Raw genomic sequence first — 20688 nt, 5'->3', positions numbered from 1 at the left:
TTATAAGTTGGGGTTTGATCATAAACTGACATCCCCAATATAGTATTTTCCTACCGTAATTGAATTCATTGTAATGTGATCAAATCAATATTGTCCATTCCAAACCACTTTCAACTGACCTTTTGGCATGACCAATGATTTATCTTGTACAAATGCATCCTTAAATATCCTCAAATCAAAGGTTGTTATTTCCCACTCGGCCACAACATATGTGAATTTTATGTCAAAATCACAAGCTGCAAATATGTTACGAGTTAACCAATATTTTATTCCACGAAAATGAGGAGCATTCGGTTATGGGACCTTGACACGAATAAGAGTGTCATCAATGACACCTAAACAATCCTAATTGACAACAAATTTACATTCATATATAACAAAAAGTAGGGATGGCAAAGCGGGTCACCCCTCCCCGCACTTGGCCCGCCCCGCATAATGAACACGGGCTAGATTCTCTGCCCTGTCCCTCATAAGGGCCAACCCACATTTGTTTTTTTTTTTTTTTGTAGAAATTCAATGAAAATATTATTTACTTTTTGCTCTTGAAAAATTGTCAAATTGAATCTATATATTTTTTACTATCAAACATCAATATTTTTTTCTTCTATTTCAAACGTAGTTAAACATCAATAAATCAATTAAGATAAACATCAAATATTAATATTCTTCTATTTCAAAAACATTAAAAATAGCTAATTCAAAAACATTAAATATAAACACCATTACAGTTAACACAGTTAATTCAAAAACATTTTTTTTTCAGACCAAGTTATCACTGCCAAACCCAACCCAAGTCAACACATATTTTTTTTTTTTGCGAGTTAGCAGGCGAACAACGCGGGCTGCGGGTTATGTGCGACGAGTTGAAGCGGGTCAATGGGTTGAAAAACTAAGCTCACCCCACGTTTTTGACTAACAGGCCGCGAGCCTGCCTGCATGACCTGTCCCACTTTACCACCCCTAACAAAAAGTCACACAACTCCAATTAATTATTGAAATAATGTTTATGAGATTGATACCTTCAAGTATAGATAAAAATGGATGTTATTTAAGATACGAGATTGCACCTCAGTTTTAGATGATTGAATTAATAGTTACTCAGAATTCAAAAAAATGCCTTGGTGTTTTGTTGGATTTTAATATCAATTTAGAAAAAAAAACATGATTATAATTTTTTTTAGGACAACTTAAATTAAAATATTTTGTGAATAAAACAAAATAATATTATGATTTAAAATTAGCTTAAGCTGAAATTTAAAAATTTAAAAAGTTATGTAAAAACATATAATTACATAAAATATAATTTTCTTATGAAATAATTTTGTATTTCCCTCTCCTAATCGAAAACAATCCATGTTAAACCCATTACAGCATACAGTCAAGAAAATCAAGCATTTTTTGTTGGAATTGAAAGAAACAATATTTCTGAAAAACCCTCTTTTATTTTCTGCGCTATTTCAAACGGACATGAAAAAGACAAGACACCCTCCTACGTGTTCAAAATCAAGGCAAGCCATCGCAGCAAGGCACGTTGACACGGCTCCTACAGTTCCTCTTGAAAGATTTTCCTTTTTTTTTACACTATTATTAGTTTATTACCGCTCCTAAATATTTTGGTTTCTCTTGCTCGGTGTGTCTAATAGGAGACGAGATCTATGCTTATCGTCTCGTCAGTGTAAACAACAATTCAATTCCACTCTCCCTCGTTTTATTCGTGTCACGACTCCAATATCCCGTTTCGTTTCCACTTCTTTCTCTTTCCTCTTCGCTTTGAAGAGGGTCCAAGTCTTTGCTTCCGCTGCTTTCAGATCTCGCAGCGATTTGGATCCTCCTCAAGCTCTCTCCACTCTCCTTCACTCTTCCTCTCTAAATTCACGAGTTCAATCGCCAGTTGCAGATCCGATTCTTCGATTTTCTGTTCCTCGATCTAAGCCACCATGGCGGCCGCGAATGCTCCGATTACCATGAAAGAAGCCCTAACTGTGAGTTCTTGTCCTCCTTCGATCTCTTTCACGCGAGCCTTGTTTTTCTCTGTTTATTGATGCAATTTACAGTTCTCTTTCTGGAAGTAACAACAAGTGCAGTCGCTTGTGATAATTACCGATGTTTAGCTGCTAACTTGGTTAATTTTCCTAGTCGAGTATTCTGCAATTTTAGTTTACTAGTTTGCTTACCTTAAGTATGTGCAGATCTGAGTTTTCTTTTTCTGTTTTTCGTATTCTGAACTGGAGAGTGGGAAGCATAATTGTTCGATGTTGCTGATGACTTGTTTTGCTACTAGTGAATTAAGTGTCGTGATTTGTGTGATATGATCTCACCTATGATTGCAGTTGCCGAGCATTGGCATCAATACGCAATTCATCACGTTCACACACGTGACTATGGAATCGGATAAGTATATATGTGTTCGAGAAACCTCTCCACAGAATAGCGTGGTTATCATTGATATGAACATGCCAAATCAGCCTTTGAGGAGGCCTATCACTGCGGATTCCGCTCTTATGAATCCCAATTCTAGAATCCTTGCTTTGAAAGGTAAGACACGTGTTTCATAATCTTCTCCTGAATTTGTGACTTGTAGTTGTGTTATTTTACGAATATTCTCCATCGTTTATCTGGCACCTTGGTATTGACTTGAATTCTTTCTTTGTGGATATCAAGATCCATTGGAAGCTTGATTTCTTTGAACAATTTTCTTTATATATATATTGCTTCCTGTAGATGTTTTATTTTTGTGGACCAGATCGTTTGATGAATTGAAATAAACAGCTAAATTTTGATTAGTTTGACCAGAAGCATTTGAACATGTCTAGTAATCCACAGTATGTTTATTTAGTACTATGATTATTAGATTTCTGTAGCACAGTAAGGTACTTTACTTGCACCTTGATACCTAGGGGCCACATAACTGTCAAGCATGTATCTTTGATTGGTTTAAGAAGATGAAAGGTCTCCTTATTTTATATTTTATACAATGAAGTTAAAATATAATGTTTTTGAATGCTATAATAATATTTATTGGAAAAAAGATGGACTCTATTAGATGAGTGTTTATATATGTAGATATTGGAAAGAAATTACGTGTAAACAATAACTTTATTCTGGTTAGTTTTAATAAAAATATACGAGTATTATCTGATAAATGTTTTTTCCCCATTTTTTAAAATTTTGCTAATACATCAATAAAACCCAATTTCACAATAGGCCTATCAAATATTGCAATAATACATAATTTTCATGATGTCACGTTTGACGAGGATTTCAATGGTTGAAATAAAATAATTGGTATTAAGCTGAGATGCAATGTTCATAGATCATATTGCTCATAAACGTTAAGCAATCATTTTAGTTTTCAGTTTGTTGTACTTGTGCTTAGGCCTATCAAATATTGCAATAATACATAATTTTCATGATGTCACGTTTGACAAGGTTTCCAATGGTCGAAATAAAATAATTGGTAGTAAGATGAGATGCAATGTACATAGATCATAATGCTCCTAAACGTTAAGAAATCATTGAAGTTTTCAGTTTGTTGTCTTGTGCTTCTGTTGTGTTGCTTTTGAAATATTGTTTACTTCTGGATTATCTTCACTTACAAGTTACATCATTCTCTTGAAGCCCAACTGCAAGGGACGACTCAAGATCATCTACAAATATTTAATATTGAGCTGAAAGCAAAGATGAAATCATATCAGATGCCTGAGCAGGTAACTATAATTATAATTATATGGGTACATACACTATAACAACAGGTTCAATATTTTAACACATTGATAATCATATATAGGTTGTCTTTTGGAAGTGGATTAGCCCCAAGATGTTGGGTCTTGTAACACAGACCTCTGTATACCACTGGTCTATTGAAGGTAACATTTGCTTAACTGAATGCATTTGTGTGGTACACTGGTGCTTTATTTTCCAGTTTACATATTCTTGTACAGTGTGCTTGTAGTTTCTGCAAATTTTTGACTGGTATATGCTTCATGATCTATATAACTTGTAGGTGATTCTGAACCTGTTAAGATGTTCGAGAGAACAGCAAATTTGGCAAACAACCAGATAATTAATTATCGATGTGACCCTTCAGAAAAATGGTTGGTCTTGATTGGCATTGCTCCTGGTTCCCCTGAGGTATATCTCTGGTTCCTGTTTTAGTCGTAGTTATCAATCTCAAATAGTGATGTGGAATTGTCAACTTTTAAATGTTATGACAATATGAGTAGGGGGGTGATAGTTATTCTGTGAAGGTTATAGGTTCAAGTTAAATAATTACATTACACATATATAAGTGCTCAAAAGTGAAAAAAAAAAAAATTACATAAAGGGAAAGATATAATTGTAATAATCAAAATCGTATTCTTAAACAAGTTTAAGCCTCCAAGTAGATGATGCCATGCTTGCTTGACGGATGTCCAATGAAATGAAAAAACCAAATCATAACAGAAAACACTTAGTTGGATCATAGGGGTGAGCAGATAGAAGAACAGAATGTGACATGGAAAATATTAAAAAAAAGAGTGAGCAACTGGACAGAGAAAAAGGCTGGCACGGCCTTTCTTCTACCCATCAGAACAATCAACAGAGAAGTGGTTATGTTCAGGCTTTGCTAGAAAGTGCAGGGTTTTGGTCAGAAACAACACCATTGAGTACTGTGTGTTGGCTGTTTGTATGAAAACAGGTGGGAGAACGGTGGGTGTTGCACTGATCAAGCTTCAAACTAGGTTTTTGAACCTCATAGGTTGTTTTGATGAAAATATGGGGCTGAAATAATGAAAACAACTGAAAAAGTTATTGTTCTACCAGGAAAATGATCAGCAAAATAAAAGGTCTCCCTGTTCCAGTGTAGTGGTGACAACATGCTTCATGATATTATATTCTATGACTTTCTGTATTGTTCTCCACTCTGTGATGCTAAGCTGCAAATAGCACCAACATCACATGCTATCGACAATAGTTATCTCATGATGAGAAGCATTTCCAATTTTCAACTATAATTTAGGATTTTCATTCATTACCAGTCTTCACCCATGTTTCTGCCGGCTTTATTTGTGTATAATTGTGTAAGAATTGTGATATTTTTACACTGATTTTAACAAGCCTGATCTATTTTGGTGTATTTATTAATACTATTTTGCATTATAGAGGCCTCAATTGGTTAAGGGAAACATGCAACTTTTCTCTGTGGATCAACAACGCAGTCAGGCTCTTGAAGCTCATGCTGCATCATTTGCCCAATATAAAGTGCGTTTCTTTTACTATCTGGCTCATTTTTTGTTCAATTTCTACTTAATATTTCATGAATAGCATATGCTACTACGTGTTTGGTAAATCTTAATTGTTTTTGGACAGGTTCCTGGAAATGAAAACCCTTCTGTTTTGATTTCTTTTGCCTCAAAGACACTTAATGCTGGTCAGGTTACATCGAAGTTGCATGTTATAGAACTCGGTGCTCAGCCAGGTCTGCATATTTTTCAGCTCCTTCACATTTATCTCTTATGTAATTAGTCTGGGCAATATATGTTTTACAGTCAAATCTGTCTTGTATGCTGAATTGATTCTATCTTGACTTGATGAATTTTAATGTTCATGGTATATCAGAAGTTGAAATTGGTTATTGTCCATAACTTATATCCCTGCTATATTTTGTTGTTAGGCCATGCTGTGAGGATTGTCTTCCATTTGTTACCATGCGTTTGAGCAATAAACAGAGTTTATTATGCATCTAATAATTGTATTGAGTTTATGTTGGGTTTCCAATTGTAATTATAAACATGTGTTAGTTTGAAAGTTGGAGGTGGATGAAGCAGTAAATATTCATTAGAAGTGAGTAGTTTGGGTAGCTAATTTTCATAGCACTATATTGAAACGTATTTTTTAAGATGGATAAGGGTATTAAGAAATTGAACTGTGTGCATCATTGTATCACCTGTGATTGAACTGATCATCCTTCTTGAACTCGAATTGGTAGAGATGTAATGTTAGATCACGCGTGTCTTCACCTAACAGCTTAAGCTTTTGAGATATTTATCAGAGCCTCTATAATAATATGGTTAAGTTATATCCTTTCTGTCCTCTTTCTACTGAGAAAAAGTTGAACATGAGCACCGGACAGGGGGCCCTGTTGATTATCCATGCTTCAAGCCCAAAAGGCTCTAGCACAAGAGGGCATGTTGGAAATGCAATATGAAATCACTCACGCATCTTCACTTCACCTACCAACCTAAGCTTTTTAAATAGTTGGTCCATGACAAACTTTACAAATTTGTTGACAGGGAAACCATCATTTACAAAGAAACAAGCAGATCTTTTCTTCCCCCCTGATTTTGCGGATGATTTTCCAGTTGCCATGCAGGTACAGAAGTTGCTAGAACTTGTTGTTCATTTATAAACAGTGTAGATTTTTGATCCCTACTTTGTTTTTTGGCAGATATCTCACAAATACAATTTGATTTACGTGATTACAAAACTTGGCCTACTATTTGTCTATGATTTGGAGACAGCTACTGCTGTATACAGGAACAGAATCAGTCCTGATCCTATATTTTTGACCTCAGAAGCTACATCTGTGGGAGGCTTTTATGCCATCAACAGAAGAGGCCAGGTCTTATTGGCCACTGTTAATGAACAAACCATTGTGAATTTTGTCAGTGGTCAAGTATGTTTCTGACCTTGTTATTTTTTGTTGTTGTAAATTTGGGTATGAAATGGTATTTTTACAAACTACATATTGTTAACAGTTAAACAATTTGGAGCTAGCAGTTAGTCTTGCTAAAAGAGGAAATCTACCTGGTGCTGAGAAACTGGTATGTCAATTGTGTAGACCTCACTTATAGTAATAATATATTTCTTCAAGGGTGTGTTATCAGTGAGATCCAGAGATGTTGGATGCCTTTTGAATTAATCTCTTGGGTTTGATGAACTGCTCAATGCTCACTTGCATGAAGTCGGGTTAGAAACCTGCAATAAAATGTGAAATACTTCAATGATTAATTATTCTTCGTTTTAGTAGTCCCTAGTTCAGTATATTTCATAGGTGTTTGACAGACATTTCTTTTCTTTTCTGTTTTTGTTGCATATTTGTTTTGAACTGTCAGCCTTTATTTTGGAGATTCTATTTTGTAAAAGTTTTGTGCTTGAGTCTTGGGAGGCATGTAACTGACCTTCATGATGCTGTTGATCTGTTGCTTCTTTGGTCATTTACTTCACCAATGCAATTTACGTGGTTTAATCTCTCTCTTTTTCAATTATATATTTCTAAAACATTTAATATTGATTATTTGATTGTGCTATGTTTTAGCATCTTAAGAAACGCTCTCTCTTATTGTATTTTTGGTTCTTTTATTCATGGAATGATATCCAAACTTGTTGACATTACAGGTAGTGGAACGTTTTCACGAACTGTTTGCCCAAACAAAATATAAAGAAGCTGCAGAGCTTGCAGCTGAATCTCCACAAGGAATACTTCGAACTCCTGACACAGTTGCAAAATTTCAGGTTTGTTGATAGGATGTTGCTATCTGATATTTCTCTCTCTTTCTTTCTCCTGCTTCATTTACAGAGTATTGTTTTCTGTTTGTTTATGTTTAGCCTTTAGGTGCTGTCCTTTCGTTTTATAAATGTTTAAAATGTTATTATGCGCTTTATATGGCAGAGTGTTCCTGTGCAATCTGGGCAAACTCCTCCACTGTTGCAGTATTTTGGAACACTTTTAACTAGGGGAAAGCTGAATTCCTTTGAATCATTAGAACTGTCGCGGTTGGTTGTGAATCAGAACAAGAAAAATCTGTTGGAGAATTGGTTAGCAGAGGACAAGCTTGAATGCAGTGAGGAACTAGGAGATCTTGTCAAGGTTAGGTTGCATTAAAATTTTGAAGAATTAAATTTTATTCTGTTATTTATTACTCCCTCTGAACTCAATGATAAGCACAAAATGGTCATATTTGGTGGACTTACATGTAAGCAAATTCCAATTCCGTAAACCTTATTTAATACTACTATTTCAAAAATACCTTATCTTTTAATCTAAGCACCATTCTCAATAAATATAATTGTGAGTAATTTAGGGAATGTACCTCTTTATTGTATGAAAACAAGAATATTAAATGAACTTAACTACTATTCTTAAGAAGTGTGAAAGAAGTTAGATTTTCTTATAATCGAGTCCAGAGGCTTTGTTTGTATTTTATCTTTCTGATTGTATCCAAAATAGGGTGCTGATTCTCTGACTGGTTTATTGAAAAATGTTGTATTCTAATAATATTTACGTGCATGCTCCCTTGTAGACTGTGGATAATGATCTTGCTTTAAAAATATATATCAAAGCCAGAGCTACACCAAAAGTTGTTGCTGCATTTGCTGAGAGAAGGGAGTTTGACAAAATTCTGATATACTCTAAACAGGTGTTTGTTTACTTCATCAAAGATCATTGATGTTTAATTCACAGAATCATTTAATGCTATCATAGCATGCATTTTGTTAACCTGTATAAATAGCATTACATGTATTACCTTTTCATTTTTCTGTAATCAATTGTCCTGAACATTATGATACTTATTTGTTGCTATAGGTTGGATACACACCTGACTACCTCTTCCTCCTGCAAACAATTCTCCGGACAGATCCTCAGGTGTGAGAGAAAACTCTGCAGTTCATACTATATAATTCTTTTTGTTGAACTTGAACCATTTCTTTGTAGCTCCCTTATTGTCCGCCTCCTTTTTAGATGTGTACCGTGTTCTGAACATGTTCATCTAGTTGACAATGTCTCTGCTGAAAGTTACCATTTTCAATTTGGCTTGCAGGGTGCTGTAAATTTTGCATTAATGATGTCTCAAATGGAGGGAGGTAGCCCAGTTGATTACAACACTATAACTGATCTCTTTCTTCAGGTTGATTACATGTTGTGATTAAGCAATTGTGATGTTAATGCGATATTGTAGTTTCATAGTCATTGATTTAGTACTGAATGGTTCTTGAAATTATTGTATTTTTCATTTTGGTTACTTTCTTCTCAGAGAAATCTGATCCGAGAGGCAACTGCTTTTCTCCTTGATGTTTTAAAACCAAACCTACCAGAACATGGGTTCCTTCAGACTAAGGTGCAGCCTTTGTTTCCCATCTTTGTGGGCCTCTTACTCTCATAATTCTTTCTCTGAAGTGATACGATATTGTGAATGGCTGTTCAGGTGTTGGAGATAAATCTGGTGACTTTCCCCAATGTTGCCGATGCAATATTAGCTAATGGCATGTTCAGCCATTATGATCGTCCTCGTATTGCCCAACTTTGTGAAAAAGCTGGTCTTTATGTGCGAGCTTTGCAAGTAAGGATTCTCCAAATGTGCTCTATTATGGCACTTAATCTTAAAGTCAAGATGTTTGTTGATTCCAATATTCTTGGTGCAGCATTACACAGAGTTGCCAGATGTAAAACGAGTGATTGTTAATACACATGCAATTGAACCTCAGGTTTATTTGCTTTTCTGCTTTTAAATCTATTTTAGGGTTTAAAATTCATGTGAGTATTTAAAATACTTACTTATTGTGTGGTTGCTACAGTCACTTGTAGAGTTTTTTGGTACACTGTCACGAGAATGGGCATTAGAGTGCATGAAAGATTTATTGCTGGCCAATCTTAGGGGAAACCTTCAGATCATTGTGCAGGTATGGCGATGTCCTTGTCTTCTATGACTTGAACCTACCAATAGTTGTTGACAAAGCTTTCTTATGTGTATTCAGGTTGCCAAAGAATATTGTGAACAATTGGGTGTTGATGCCTGCATAAAAATTTTTGAGCAGTTTAGGTCGTATGAGGGATTGTACTTTTTCCTTGGATCTTACTTGAGCTCCAGGTAATTCTTTCATTCAGAAAGAAAAGTTGTTTTTTTTTTTCTGTTGGTAATTGACTTTGTTTATAATTGAGATGTTGTCCGGTATATTTCTGCTGATGTATGTTCTCTAAATAATATGGAACAGTGAGGATCCTGACATTCACTTTAAGTACATTGAGGCAGCAGCAAAGACTGGTCAAATCAAGGAGGTTGAGCGCGTGACTAGAGAATCAAATTTCTATGATGCTGAGAAAACAAAAAATTTTCTGATGGAGGCTAAGCTTCCAGATGCACGACCTTTGATAAATGTTTGCGATCGCTTTGGATTTGTTCCAGATCTAACACACTATCTGTACACAAGCAACATGCTTCGCTACATTGAAGGCTATGTTCAGAAGGTATAGTAGTAGTCTTGCTTACCTCATGAGTGCTATCTGCTCACTTTCTCTCTGCCTACATAAAACTTTGTGCCTTTTTCTATACAGGTAAACCCAGGGAATGCACCCTTAGTTGTGGGTCAGCTGTTGGATGATGAATGCCCAGAAGATTTTATCAAAGGCTTGATTCTTTCTGTCCGTTCGTTACTGCCAGTGGAGCCCCTTGTGGAGGAATGCGAGAAGAGGTGGTGTTTGTCCTTTGCCTTTGTCCTGCTGCTTTGTACTCACGTTTCTAATTTATCCTGTCCCTTATTTTTTGATATGCAGGAATCGGCTTCGTCTGCTCACACAGTTCTTGGAACACCTTGTTAGTGAGGGAAGCCAGGATGTACATGTTCACAATGCACTGGGTAAAATTATCATTGATAGCAACAACAACCCAGAACATTTCCTCACAACCAATCCATACTACGATTCTCGAGTTGTGGGCAAGTACTGTGAGAAACGTGATCCCACCTTAGCTGTTGTAGCTTATCGGCGAGGACAATGTGATGATGAACTTATCCTTGTCACCAATAAAAATTCTTTGTTCAAACTGCAAGCAAGGTATATATTGGCTCCTCCAGAGTGACTGTACTTTGAAAAATAAAGTGTAGTTAGTTACAATCATTAATTAGAAGACCAATGGTTAAAATTGGTACAGCTTCAAAATTTGTCATACATGTACATGTATTTTATCATATTCTCAACCATTGATTTTCCTATAAGTGGATGGCTATAACTGCACTTTAAAGTTTAAAGTGCACTCCCTCATATTAAAAGAACCTATATTTTGTGATCCTTAATCCATCAAATCAATTTTCTTGGGCCCAATGTTCACATGCTTATATTGTGATGACAGATATGTTGTTGAGAGAATGGATGGTGATCTGTGGGCCAAAGTTCTCGATCCTGATAATGACTATAGAAGGCAACTTATTGATCAGGTTGTATCCACTGCTTTGCCTGAAAGCTCAAGCCCTGAGCAAGTTTCTGCAGCTGTTAAGGCTTTCATGACAGCTGATCTGCCTCATGAACTGATTGAACTTCTTGAGAAGATTGTGCTTCAGAATTCTGCATTCAGTGGGAACTTTAATTTGCAGAATCTTCTTATTTTGACAGCAATAAAGGCCGATCCATCCAGAGTTATGGATTATGTTAATAGATTGGATAATTTTGATGGGCCTGCAGTTGGAGAAATGGCTGTAGAAGCTCAGTTATTTGAGGAAGCCTTTGCCATTTTTAAGAAGTTCAACTTGAATGTTCAAGCAGTCAATGTGTTGCTTGATAATATTCACAGCATTGATAGAGCTGTAGAGTTTGCTTTCAGAGTTGAAGAAGATGCTGTTTGGAGTCAGGTGGCCAAGGCTCAACTCAGGGACGGGCTAGTAAGTGATGCAATTGAATCATTTATACGAGCAGATGACGCTACACAATTTTTAGATGTTATCCGTGCTGCTGAAGATGCCAATGTTTACCATGACTTGGTGAAATACTTGCTGATGGTAAGACAGAAAGCAAAAGAACCCAAGGTTGACAGTGAGCTCATTTATGCATATGCAAAGATTGATAGGCTAAGTGACATTGAGGAGTTCATTCTTATGCCAAATGTTGCCAATCTTCAAACTGTTGGTGACCGATTGTATGATGAAGCATTATACGAGGCTGCAAAAATCATATTTGCTTTTATATCTAACTGGGCCAAGTTGGCCATCACACTGGTCAAATTAAAACAGTTTCAAGGTGCTGTTGATGCAGCAAGGAAAGCTAACAGCTCAAAGACATGGAAGGAAGTTTGCTTTGCTTGTGTTGATGCAGAGGAGTTTCGTTTGGCCCAGATTTGTGGACTCAACATTATTATTCAGGTAATGTGTTGATTTCTGTTTTTTGATGAACTGTGTGTATATAAAATATATTGGAAAAGTTTACCTAATTTCTTATGGTTTTGATGATCTGGTTCTTCAGTATGTGATGGTGAAACAGTTTCCCTGGAAGTATGTAGTAAATGCACTTGATTTATGATTGGATGGGTGTTGTGCTGTTATAATGCTGGTAGTGATCTTTTTGACTTTCCAATGCTTATCATGGTATTAATTTTATAGGTGGATGACTTGGAAGAAGTCAGTGAATATTACCAAAATAGAGGTTGCTTCAATGAACTAATATCTCTCATGGAGAGTGGTTTAGGGTTAGAAAGGGCTCATATGGGCATCTTTACCGAGCTGGGAGTTCTGTATGCTAGATACCGCCCTGAGAAGCTTATGGAGCATATCAAACTATTCTCAACTCGGCTCAATATTCCCAAACTTATACGAGCTTGTGATGAACAACAACACTGGAAAGAATTGACCTATTTGTATATACAATATGATGAGTTTGATAATGCTGCAACTACCATCATGAACCATTCACCTGAAGCATGGGATCACATGCAATTCAAAGATGTTGTTGTTAAAGTTGCTAATGTGGAATTGTATTACAAGGCCGTGCACTTCTACTTGGAAGAGCATCCAGATCTTATAAATGATGTTCTGAATGTCCTTGCACTTCGTGTGGATCATGCTCGTGTTGTTGACATCTTGCGGAAGGTAGAACCAATAGTGGCAAAAATTGTTAAATATTATGTTGCTTTCCATATAACTAACATTCAATTTCCCTTTAATGTGCTATAGGCTGGTCACCTCCGTCTTGTGAAACCATATATGGTTGCAGTTCAAAGCAGCAATGTATCTGCTGTTAATGAAGCTTTGAATGAGATATATGTTGAGGAGGAAGACTATGATAGATTGCGCGAGTCAATTGATTTGTATGATAACTTTGATCAAATAGGCCTTGCCCAAAAGGTGAGCGGCATTTGCCTTAAAATTTAGCTATTTTTTGGTTTCAGTTTTGGAAACCTTATAGAATGTTATTGATGATGCAGATTGAAAAGCACGAGCTTCTTGAGATGAGACGAGTTGCTGCTTATATTTACAAGAAGGCAGGTAGGTGGAAGCAGTCTATTACTTTGTCAAAGAAGGATAACCTATACAAAGACGCCATGGAGACAGCCTCACAATCTGGAGAGCGTGAACTTGCTGAGGAGTTGCTTGTTTATTTCATCGACCAGGTACTAAATTCAATTTCAAATTGCTTATTTTCTTGCAGTATCTTATTTAATTAGGTTTACTGTTATTCCTGGATAATGTGTTTATCTTAATAATTATAACATCATGCTTTGTACATTTCTATGCATACATAGTTACTCTGCATTGTTCTTCACAGCAATGGTTATTTTATTGCAAACTACTGGTATCTCTTGCAGTATGTTCAATTCTAAGTCATGGACGAATATTATCTGATTCATAGAGTTTAGTATTTTCTTTTTGTCAAAGCCTAGTTCTTGTTTGTTTAGCCAGAGCATGTTAGTCTTATAACCCAAACTACTGATTGAAGGATTGCCATTGAAGCTTCTTACCTGAGGGTTCAAGCTTTATTGTTTGTCCTTATGGATGATGACAGTATTTTATTTGCATGCAATTGAGATTTCTAATTTTTCTTTTCATATCTTACACAGGGAAAGAAGGAATGTTTTGCCTCATGTCTATTTGTTTGCTATGATTTGATCCGGGCAGACATTGTTCTTGAACTAGCTTGGATGCACAATATGATTGACTTTGCCTTCCCATATATATTGCAGGTTTGCTTTTATTTTATGATGCTAATTTTATCACTTGTATTTATAATATTATGATTCACTATTAACTTGATTCAACTAGGCAGCATCCATTTGTATCATAAGATGTAAACTGATTTAAAATCTTAATTATAGCAATTTCTTATCATTGATACAAGACAAACGGTTCAACAGGTCATTGTTATTTTTTTTTCCTTTTTCATTTCTCTTTTACCAATTTTCATGAAAGAAATTTAAAGTTATACAGGCTTAAATTGTTAAATGAAAAGGATTGAAGGAGAACTTCTGAACTTATTGCAGAACTGTATTTGCCACTCTCTCATTTAACGCATGCACTCTATTTGACTAGGTGTTATTATTCTAAAATAGAGGTTTCACAAAAATAAGATATAACTAACAATTTGTTCTGTTAGACTCATGGTCAAGTTATCTATTTTTGATTCAGAATGATTACATTGAACACTATATATCATCTATGCCATATATTTGAACTTGTTTTTCATTCTTTCTTAATCTTACAACTTGATACAAATTACGATTCACTATTTAAAAATTAGCTTCGCTATTTATGATTTTAATCTCCGTTTGGTAACCTTAGCTATAATTCAGTTGACATATTTATTAATTTTACGGCAAAGCTATGGATATTTCCCTGAGAATCATGCTGGCTATTCAGGAGTGAATTTTATCGTCTTTGCAAAGCTGAGTTTATGGGTTGCAATCATAATCTGCCCCTTTTAAATACTTTTATGGGGAAACAAGTTAATCTTACTTCCTCCTTTATTGCAAAACCAATTTATATATAGGCACTTACATTTAAGTACTTGGTACTACATTACAAGTTTACCCAAATGCACCCGTAGTGGTGCTTAAGTTCTGAATATTGTGTTTGGTCTTGTTTACTTGCGATATTACACAGTTATGCAAGAAAATCTTGATTTATTGATGCAGTTATCTCTTTCAGCCTTTCATTGAGCTGGAGTGGATCTATTTATTTCCATCTTATCCAGAGGTTTCTCTAATATTCATTTTCATTTTTTTGCCTGTTGTAGTTTATTCGTGAGTACACTGGCAAAGTCGACGAGCTAGTGAAGGACAAAATTGAAGCACAAAACGAAGTGAAGGTTAAAGAGCAAGAAGAAAAGGATGTAGTTGCACAACAGGTAATTATTGTGGCCGTTTTATGCCAGCAGTTTGACTGTTCAGAAAAGTTTGGTGTCGACAAATCCTTTCTTTCTGCCTTTTGAATTTTGTACTGATATGAATGAGATTTGCTTTCTGTTGCAGAACATGTATGCTCAATTATTGCCTCTTGCTTTGCCTGCACCACCAATGCCTGGAATGGGAGGCCCCGCAGGTATGGGAGGAGGCTTTGCTCCTCCTCCTCCAATAGGTGGACTTGGGATGCCCCCAATGCCTCCTTATGGCATGCCACCCATGGGCAGTAGTTACTGACATGTACGCCATGGTGGCAAGTGTAGCATGAACTCGATCCCTATGAAGAGCGATATATAGGAACTTCAAAGTTTTGCATAGAATATCTTGTGTGATTTGGATGCAGCATTCTTTCTTTGCTTCTGGTGGTGCTGGGAGGTTCCAAGTTAAAATAATGTGAAGTTTCTGTTTAGTTTGTGTCGTAATAGTGTTGTAAGTTTATTGTTTTTCTGGGTTGTAGTTGAGGCATTTTTTGAGCTGTGCTGGTTCTAGCTAACCATAAATTTCTGTATTCTACCATTTTTCTTGTATTAAATGAGTTAGCCTTAGGTAGACCAAACAAAAAATGAATTACTCCTAGTATATACGAAATTTACGACCTTAACAGCCAGGTTGATCATGCATGTCAAAGCCTAGATTTCCGCACTTCCTAGTTGTGGAAGCTACCTAATTAAATCTTGTTGGCATGCTGCTTTATTGTGATTTGATTTCACCTATAGTCGCAATTACGATGAATCAACTATTTCTATTCCATAAAGACTAGATATCCATCACCTGATATGTTGAGCATTATCAATAAAATGTCACAAAGTCTTAATTGGATGGTGGAGTTTGTATGGGAGAATTACTTCTGCCATTGCACAAATCATGCTTTTGAAATGGAGTTAAAAAAAGAATGATGTATCCCATCTTACTTAGGACACCAGAGCCGTTCCTTAATATGTATTTCCTACATATGATATGTATAAGATTTTTTTCAAATTCTGATTTAACTTATGACTTATCAAACTTTTAATAAATTTATTTTGTTACAGACAAAACAACTCAAGAGAAAGCTTTTTTGACAAGGTCTTTTGGACCATCTATACTGGGACAACTCTCGGCACATTATCTCCTTCCTGCCCACGAAACCTAATGACGTCATTAACAAATAATTATACTTTAAACATTTCACAAATAATGATTAAGAAGCAATTGAATTGAGTTGTGCCTCACCTAAAATCATCTCTAGAGGGTAAATTCTTTCTGTACCTCGACACCTTTTTTTAAATTTTTTAACAATTCCCTGGTGGAGAGTATGTTTTTTTTTCATTTTCAAGTGGTGGTGATTGTTTGTGGTGGTTGATGGTGAATGTTGTAATGGTTGAAGTAAGTTTTGTGATATTTTTATCGGTGGGGGTTGTGTTTTCATTTGCTTATCATACAATTAGAAGTCACAAAATATAGAAAAAACAATTAGTGAGGTGAAAAAATGAAGTATAAAGCTCATAACTTTTTCTTATTTAAGCACTATAAAATAAATTTTGGTTTGGAGGGTTCACAATTTATTTCAAGTTGCAATAATAGTCCACCCCATGAAACCATTACAAGTGGAACAATAATTATTTTCTTGATATAATTTTTACAATGTTGTTAGAGGAAATTTTTTAACTATAAGAGTCCAAATTCTCAGGTAAGTGTGAATTTATATAAATTAAAACATGTCAAATGATAAAATTGCTTTCTTAAATGTTGCTGCTGAAGAAGAATAAAAGTGTTGCAGCTGAAAGGAAGGTAGCAGGGTGTGATTGAAGTTATTTAAAAATGTGAGATTATGCTTCATTTATAATTATTTAAAAATTTAAAAAGGATTAAAATTGATTTTTCACAATTTATATGGAGTTGTAGGAAAGGTATGGAAGTGGAGGAAGAATTTTTCTTTGTAAAATGAAAGGCCCAAAGATACAAGTTAAAAAGTATGAATCCAATGAAACAAGTTACTTGATATCATAAATCAATTAATCAGATATATTAATAAAGAGATACATGATAAATTAGATAATACGCTATATATTCAATAGTATGCGATAAATCAAATAATGTTGTTTCAACAAAGATATACATTAAACACAATTTATAAACGAATTATGAACACTATAAATAAATATTATCACACAAAAATAAGTTACAATTTTATTAATATATTATTCAATTTTATACATTTGTTTGATTGTCGAAATTATTTTTACAAATTTACTTTCAATTGAGTCCCAGAAAACAAATACAAGAAGAAAAAAAGAAGGAGCAGCAAGCAACGAGAAACAATTCTTTAAAAAAATATTCTTAGTCTGAATTGATATACCTACTCAGATTCAAAGGGATTTAAGTAATAGAGTCTATTTGCAAATACCTGTCACGTGGATTCCGAGGAACCAAGAAAAAAAGAAAAAAGAAAAAACGGAGATCCCGTCCAGGAACATGAAGTTAACTTACTTTAATCTATATCATTCAATAAAGATAGAAGTTATCTAATTAAGGGTAATTATTACAGACAAATTTTGACGAAATTAAACTTTCTTAATTTCTCTACAAGAGTGGAAAACGTTTAAAGATGTGGGTGAAAAACCGAGGAAGTGTATCTGTAATTTTAGTGTAAATTATCCCCCTATCATAAATTTTTTATACTCTATTCAATTCAAATCCTTGTTCGACATAGACAAAAACTTTGGTAGAAAATAGTGACATGTTGCTATTTTAATTCATAAATCACGTATCAATATTTTTTTTTTGTAAAGACTAATACAAAATGATTCTTAAAAAAAAGGAAAGTTTTAACTTATCAAAACTATACACGTAATATTTAATAAAAAATATTTACCAATAGCGTTCAATATTATAATTCTGTATAAAATCGCAATAATAATAACACATAATTATGTTTTCTATCAAAACTTACACCTAACATCAAGACTTGCTAACTAAAATAAGAAAATAATTTATGTTTAGAATCTCAATCTTTAATGTAAATCATTATTATATATATATATATATATATATATTATTACAAAACAATATTTTGTTATTATTTTATTTATATATTATAGTTTTTAACTTCCTTTAAAATTTTAATCTAAAAACATTTCATGACATCCTAAGAGAAAAAAAGTATTTAGTCTTGATCACCTTAAATCTAAATCCTATCATAACCACTGGTCCTATCAAGTGCTTATGTGAATGTGTTTATCCAATAAGTTAGAAATATACACGTGTATCACTCCCCATGTAATTGGTGTTGACATATATTAGTTTCTTTTTCGCAACAAATCAAATAGTATAAACCTTAACTTACTATTGTTTTAATTCACAATATAACATTTTTATTTTACAACTACTAATGGTAGGATGACAATTTGTATGCACTATATTACTACATCCTTATGTATTTGAATATCATATTTGTACTTGTTATTTACTTATATGATAAGTAATTTTAAATTTCGTTTTTGTTGAATACTTGTATACTAATAATTATACTCTTTACATACCCTTTACGCATGTGTAAAGTTAAAAAAAATCAATATAAAAATATTAATTAAAAACTTTTACAACTAAATTGAAATTTATTTTTAATAGTTCAAAACATAAATTATAATCAGATATTAAAAACATACTGTTTTTAAACATCAATATTCTAATTCTCAAGTTCGATTATTCAAAAAAGTAAAAAAAAAAAATGACTTGTTAAAACTCAATAACAATATTATGTATTAATAGTTAAATTTATTTCTAATTTTTCATTTCTTCTAAGTGTTTGTATTTAAGCATAGCATAGTTTATATATATAAGAATATTTTATATGTGGCCTTTGATATAATTGTCATTTATAATGAGTAAAGTCATTAGTATCAATTATTTAAAATATTTACTTAATGTTTTTTATTTAAATTAGTTTTAAAACGAATTTTAGTTTTTATAATATCTTTTACATAAATATAAAAATATATTTATTTATTATTTAAATTTAGAAAATTAAGATTGAGATATTGTTAATATTTGATATTCTGTCATATATATATATAAATAAATTACATGAATAAAATAAATAAAAATCCTAAATCCCAATGGTGTCAAGAATTGTCATTTTTATTAGACTTGTACAATGCAAGGTGAAGGAAATCTCTCGAAAATAACAAAAGCTATAATAGAAAATGATTATATTATTGATTTGTTGTTTGAAAATTTCGTCATGGTTCAAATCAAATTGTAAAAAGAAAAAAAAAATAAAGAAGACAAATGTAAAATTATTTTCGTTTGATGGTATTTCAGAAATGATATTAACTAGAATCATGACCCTAAAGTCACTTCAAAAAATTTGGGTTGCAAGGAGAATATTAAGGAAAGAAGAAGATTTCGGGTATGAAAGTGTTAAATTTGATAAGAAAATTATAGTTGTAAAGAATGAAAGAGTCTAAGACAATTAAATAGTAATCAAACATATTGTTGGGTATTACCAATAAGATAAAAAAGTTAGGTAAGGAGTTTCCTAATTCCATATTAGTTGAGAAAATTTTAGTAACAATACAAAAAATATATGGAACATTTATTACTTCGTTATAAAACACGGATTGGTCAATAATTACTTTGACACAAGTGATACATGTCTTGCAAAAACAAGAACAACGAATGTTAATGAGAGAAGATCATGCTTCTGAAGTTACTTTACTTTATATTGTTGAAAGTGCTTCCGAAGTGAAAAATTACAAAATGAGCAAATACAACAAAAATAGAAAAACACATGTTTTTCGTCTAGTCCCCATTACAAGAAAAATAATTACTAATACAACAAGTGTTGGTGGAGGTCAGATGCAAAATACCACAAATATGCTGAATTGGAATATGTAGAAAAGATATGTAAATATCAACATCCTCAAGAAGATGTCAAGATTGTTGATGACGAATAAAAAAAATAACTACTTCTTGCAACATCGTGTGTTATAACCAACAAATCTACAAAAGATTGACTTATAGATAATAGTTGCACAAGTCACATGACTCATAATTGAGAACTTTTCAAAGAGTTCAACAAATAAGATACTTCTAGAATAAGAATTGGGAATGATGAACAAATTATCGCGGAAGGTATATGAACAATTGTAATTTGCTGGTAAAAAAAAACAATTGTAATTGAAATTCATTTAGGTGTCAAATTAATTTTTGGTGTCTTATATGTTCCTTAGATTAATCAAAATTGGTTAAATGTTGCTCAAATGTTAGAGAAAGATTATAAGGTGTCTTTTGAAAACAAACTTTGTATGATTAAAGATGCAAACAACCTAGAAGTATTCAAAGTTCATATGAAGACAAAAGTTTTGTTTTGGACTTGATGAAAGAAGAGTTGACTACAAACAAAGAAGATATAAAAGAATGATAAAAATAAAAAACAATATGAATATCTCTTGTTCAAGAGGAGAAAATAGATGTAGAACCATATTCTAACATCCATCAAAAACTCAATATCACTACCTAAGGTTGATAAAAGAAAAAATTCAACGAATAATGTCAAATTAGACGAATA

General features: G+C 33.4%; 1 protein-coding gene across 1 annotated transcript; it reads left to right on the top strand.

The window, feature by feature from the left end:
- Window positions 1–1481: 1481 nt before the first annotated feature.
- Window positions 1482–15836, top strand: LOC137824157 (clathrin heavy chain 1). The gene is made up of 30 exons (XM_068629636.2): window positions 1482–1982; window positions 2331–2535; window positions 3619–3707; window positions 3788–3866; window positions 4004–4131; window positions 5143–5241; window positions 5350–5458; window positions 6273–6352; window positions 6428–6655; window positions 6738–6803; window positions 7378–7494; window positions 7652–7849; window positions 8283–8399; window positions 8567–8626; window positions 8802–8888; window positions 9015–9098; window positions 9186–9320; window positions 9403–9465; window positions 9556–9660; window positions 9736–9848; window positions 9973–10225; window positions 10313–10449; window positions 10532–10810; window positions 11106–12108; window positions 12346–12831; window positions 12916–13086; window positions 13167–13352; window positions 13800–13922; window positions 14972–15082; window positions 15207–15836. The coding sequence occupies exons 1-30, from the start codon at window positions 1938–1940 to the stop codon at window positions 15372–15374; spliced, it is 5124 nt and encodes a 1707-aa protein (XP_068485737.2). The 5' UTR covers window positions 1482–1937; the 3' UTR covers window positions 15375–15836.
- The last annotated feature ends 4852 nt before the right edge of the window (window positions 15837–20688 follow it).

This window comes from Phaseolus vulgaris, chromosome 8 (assembly GCF_051622355.1).
Source record: "Phaseolus vulgaris cultivar YP4 chromosome 8, ASM5162235v1, whole genome shotgun sequence".
Classification (NCBI taxonomy): domain Eukaryota; kingdom Viridiplantae; phylum Streptophyta; class Magnoliopsida; order Fabales; family Fabaceae; genus Phaseolus; species Phaseolus vulgaris.
Note: the sequence above shows the minus strand (reverse complement) of the source record. Positions and strands in the feature narration are given on the sequence as shown.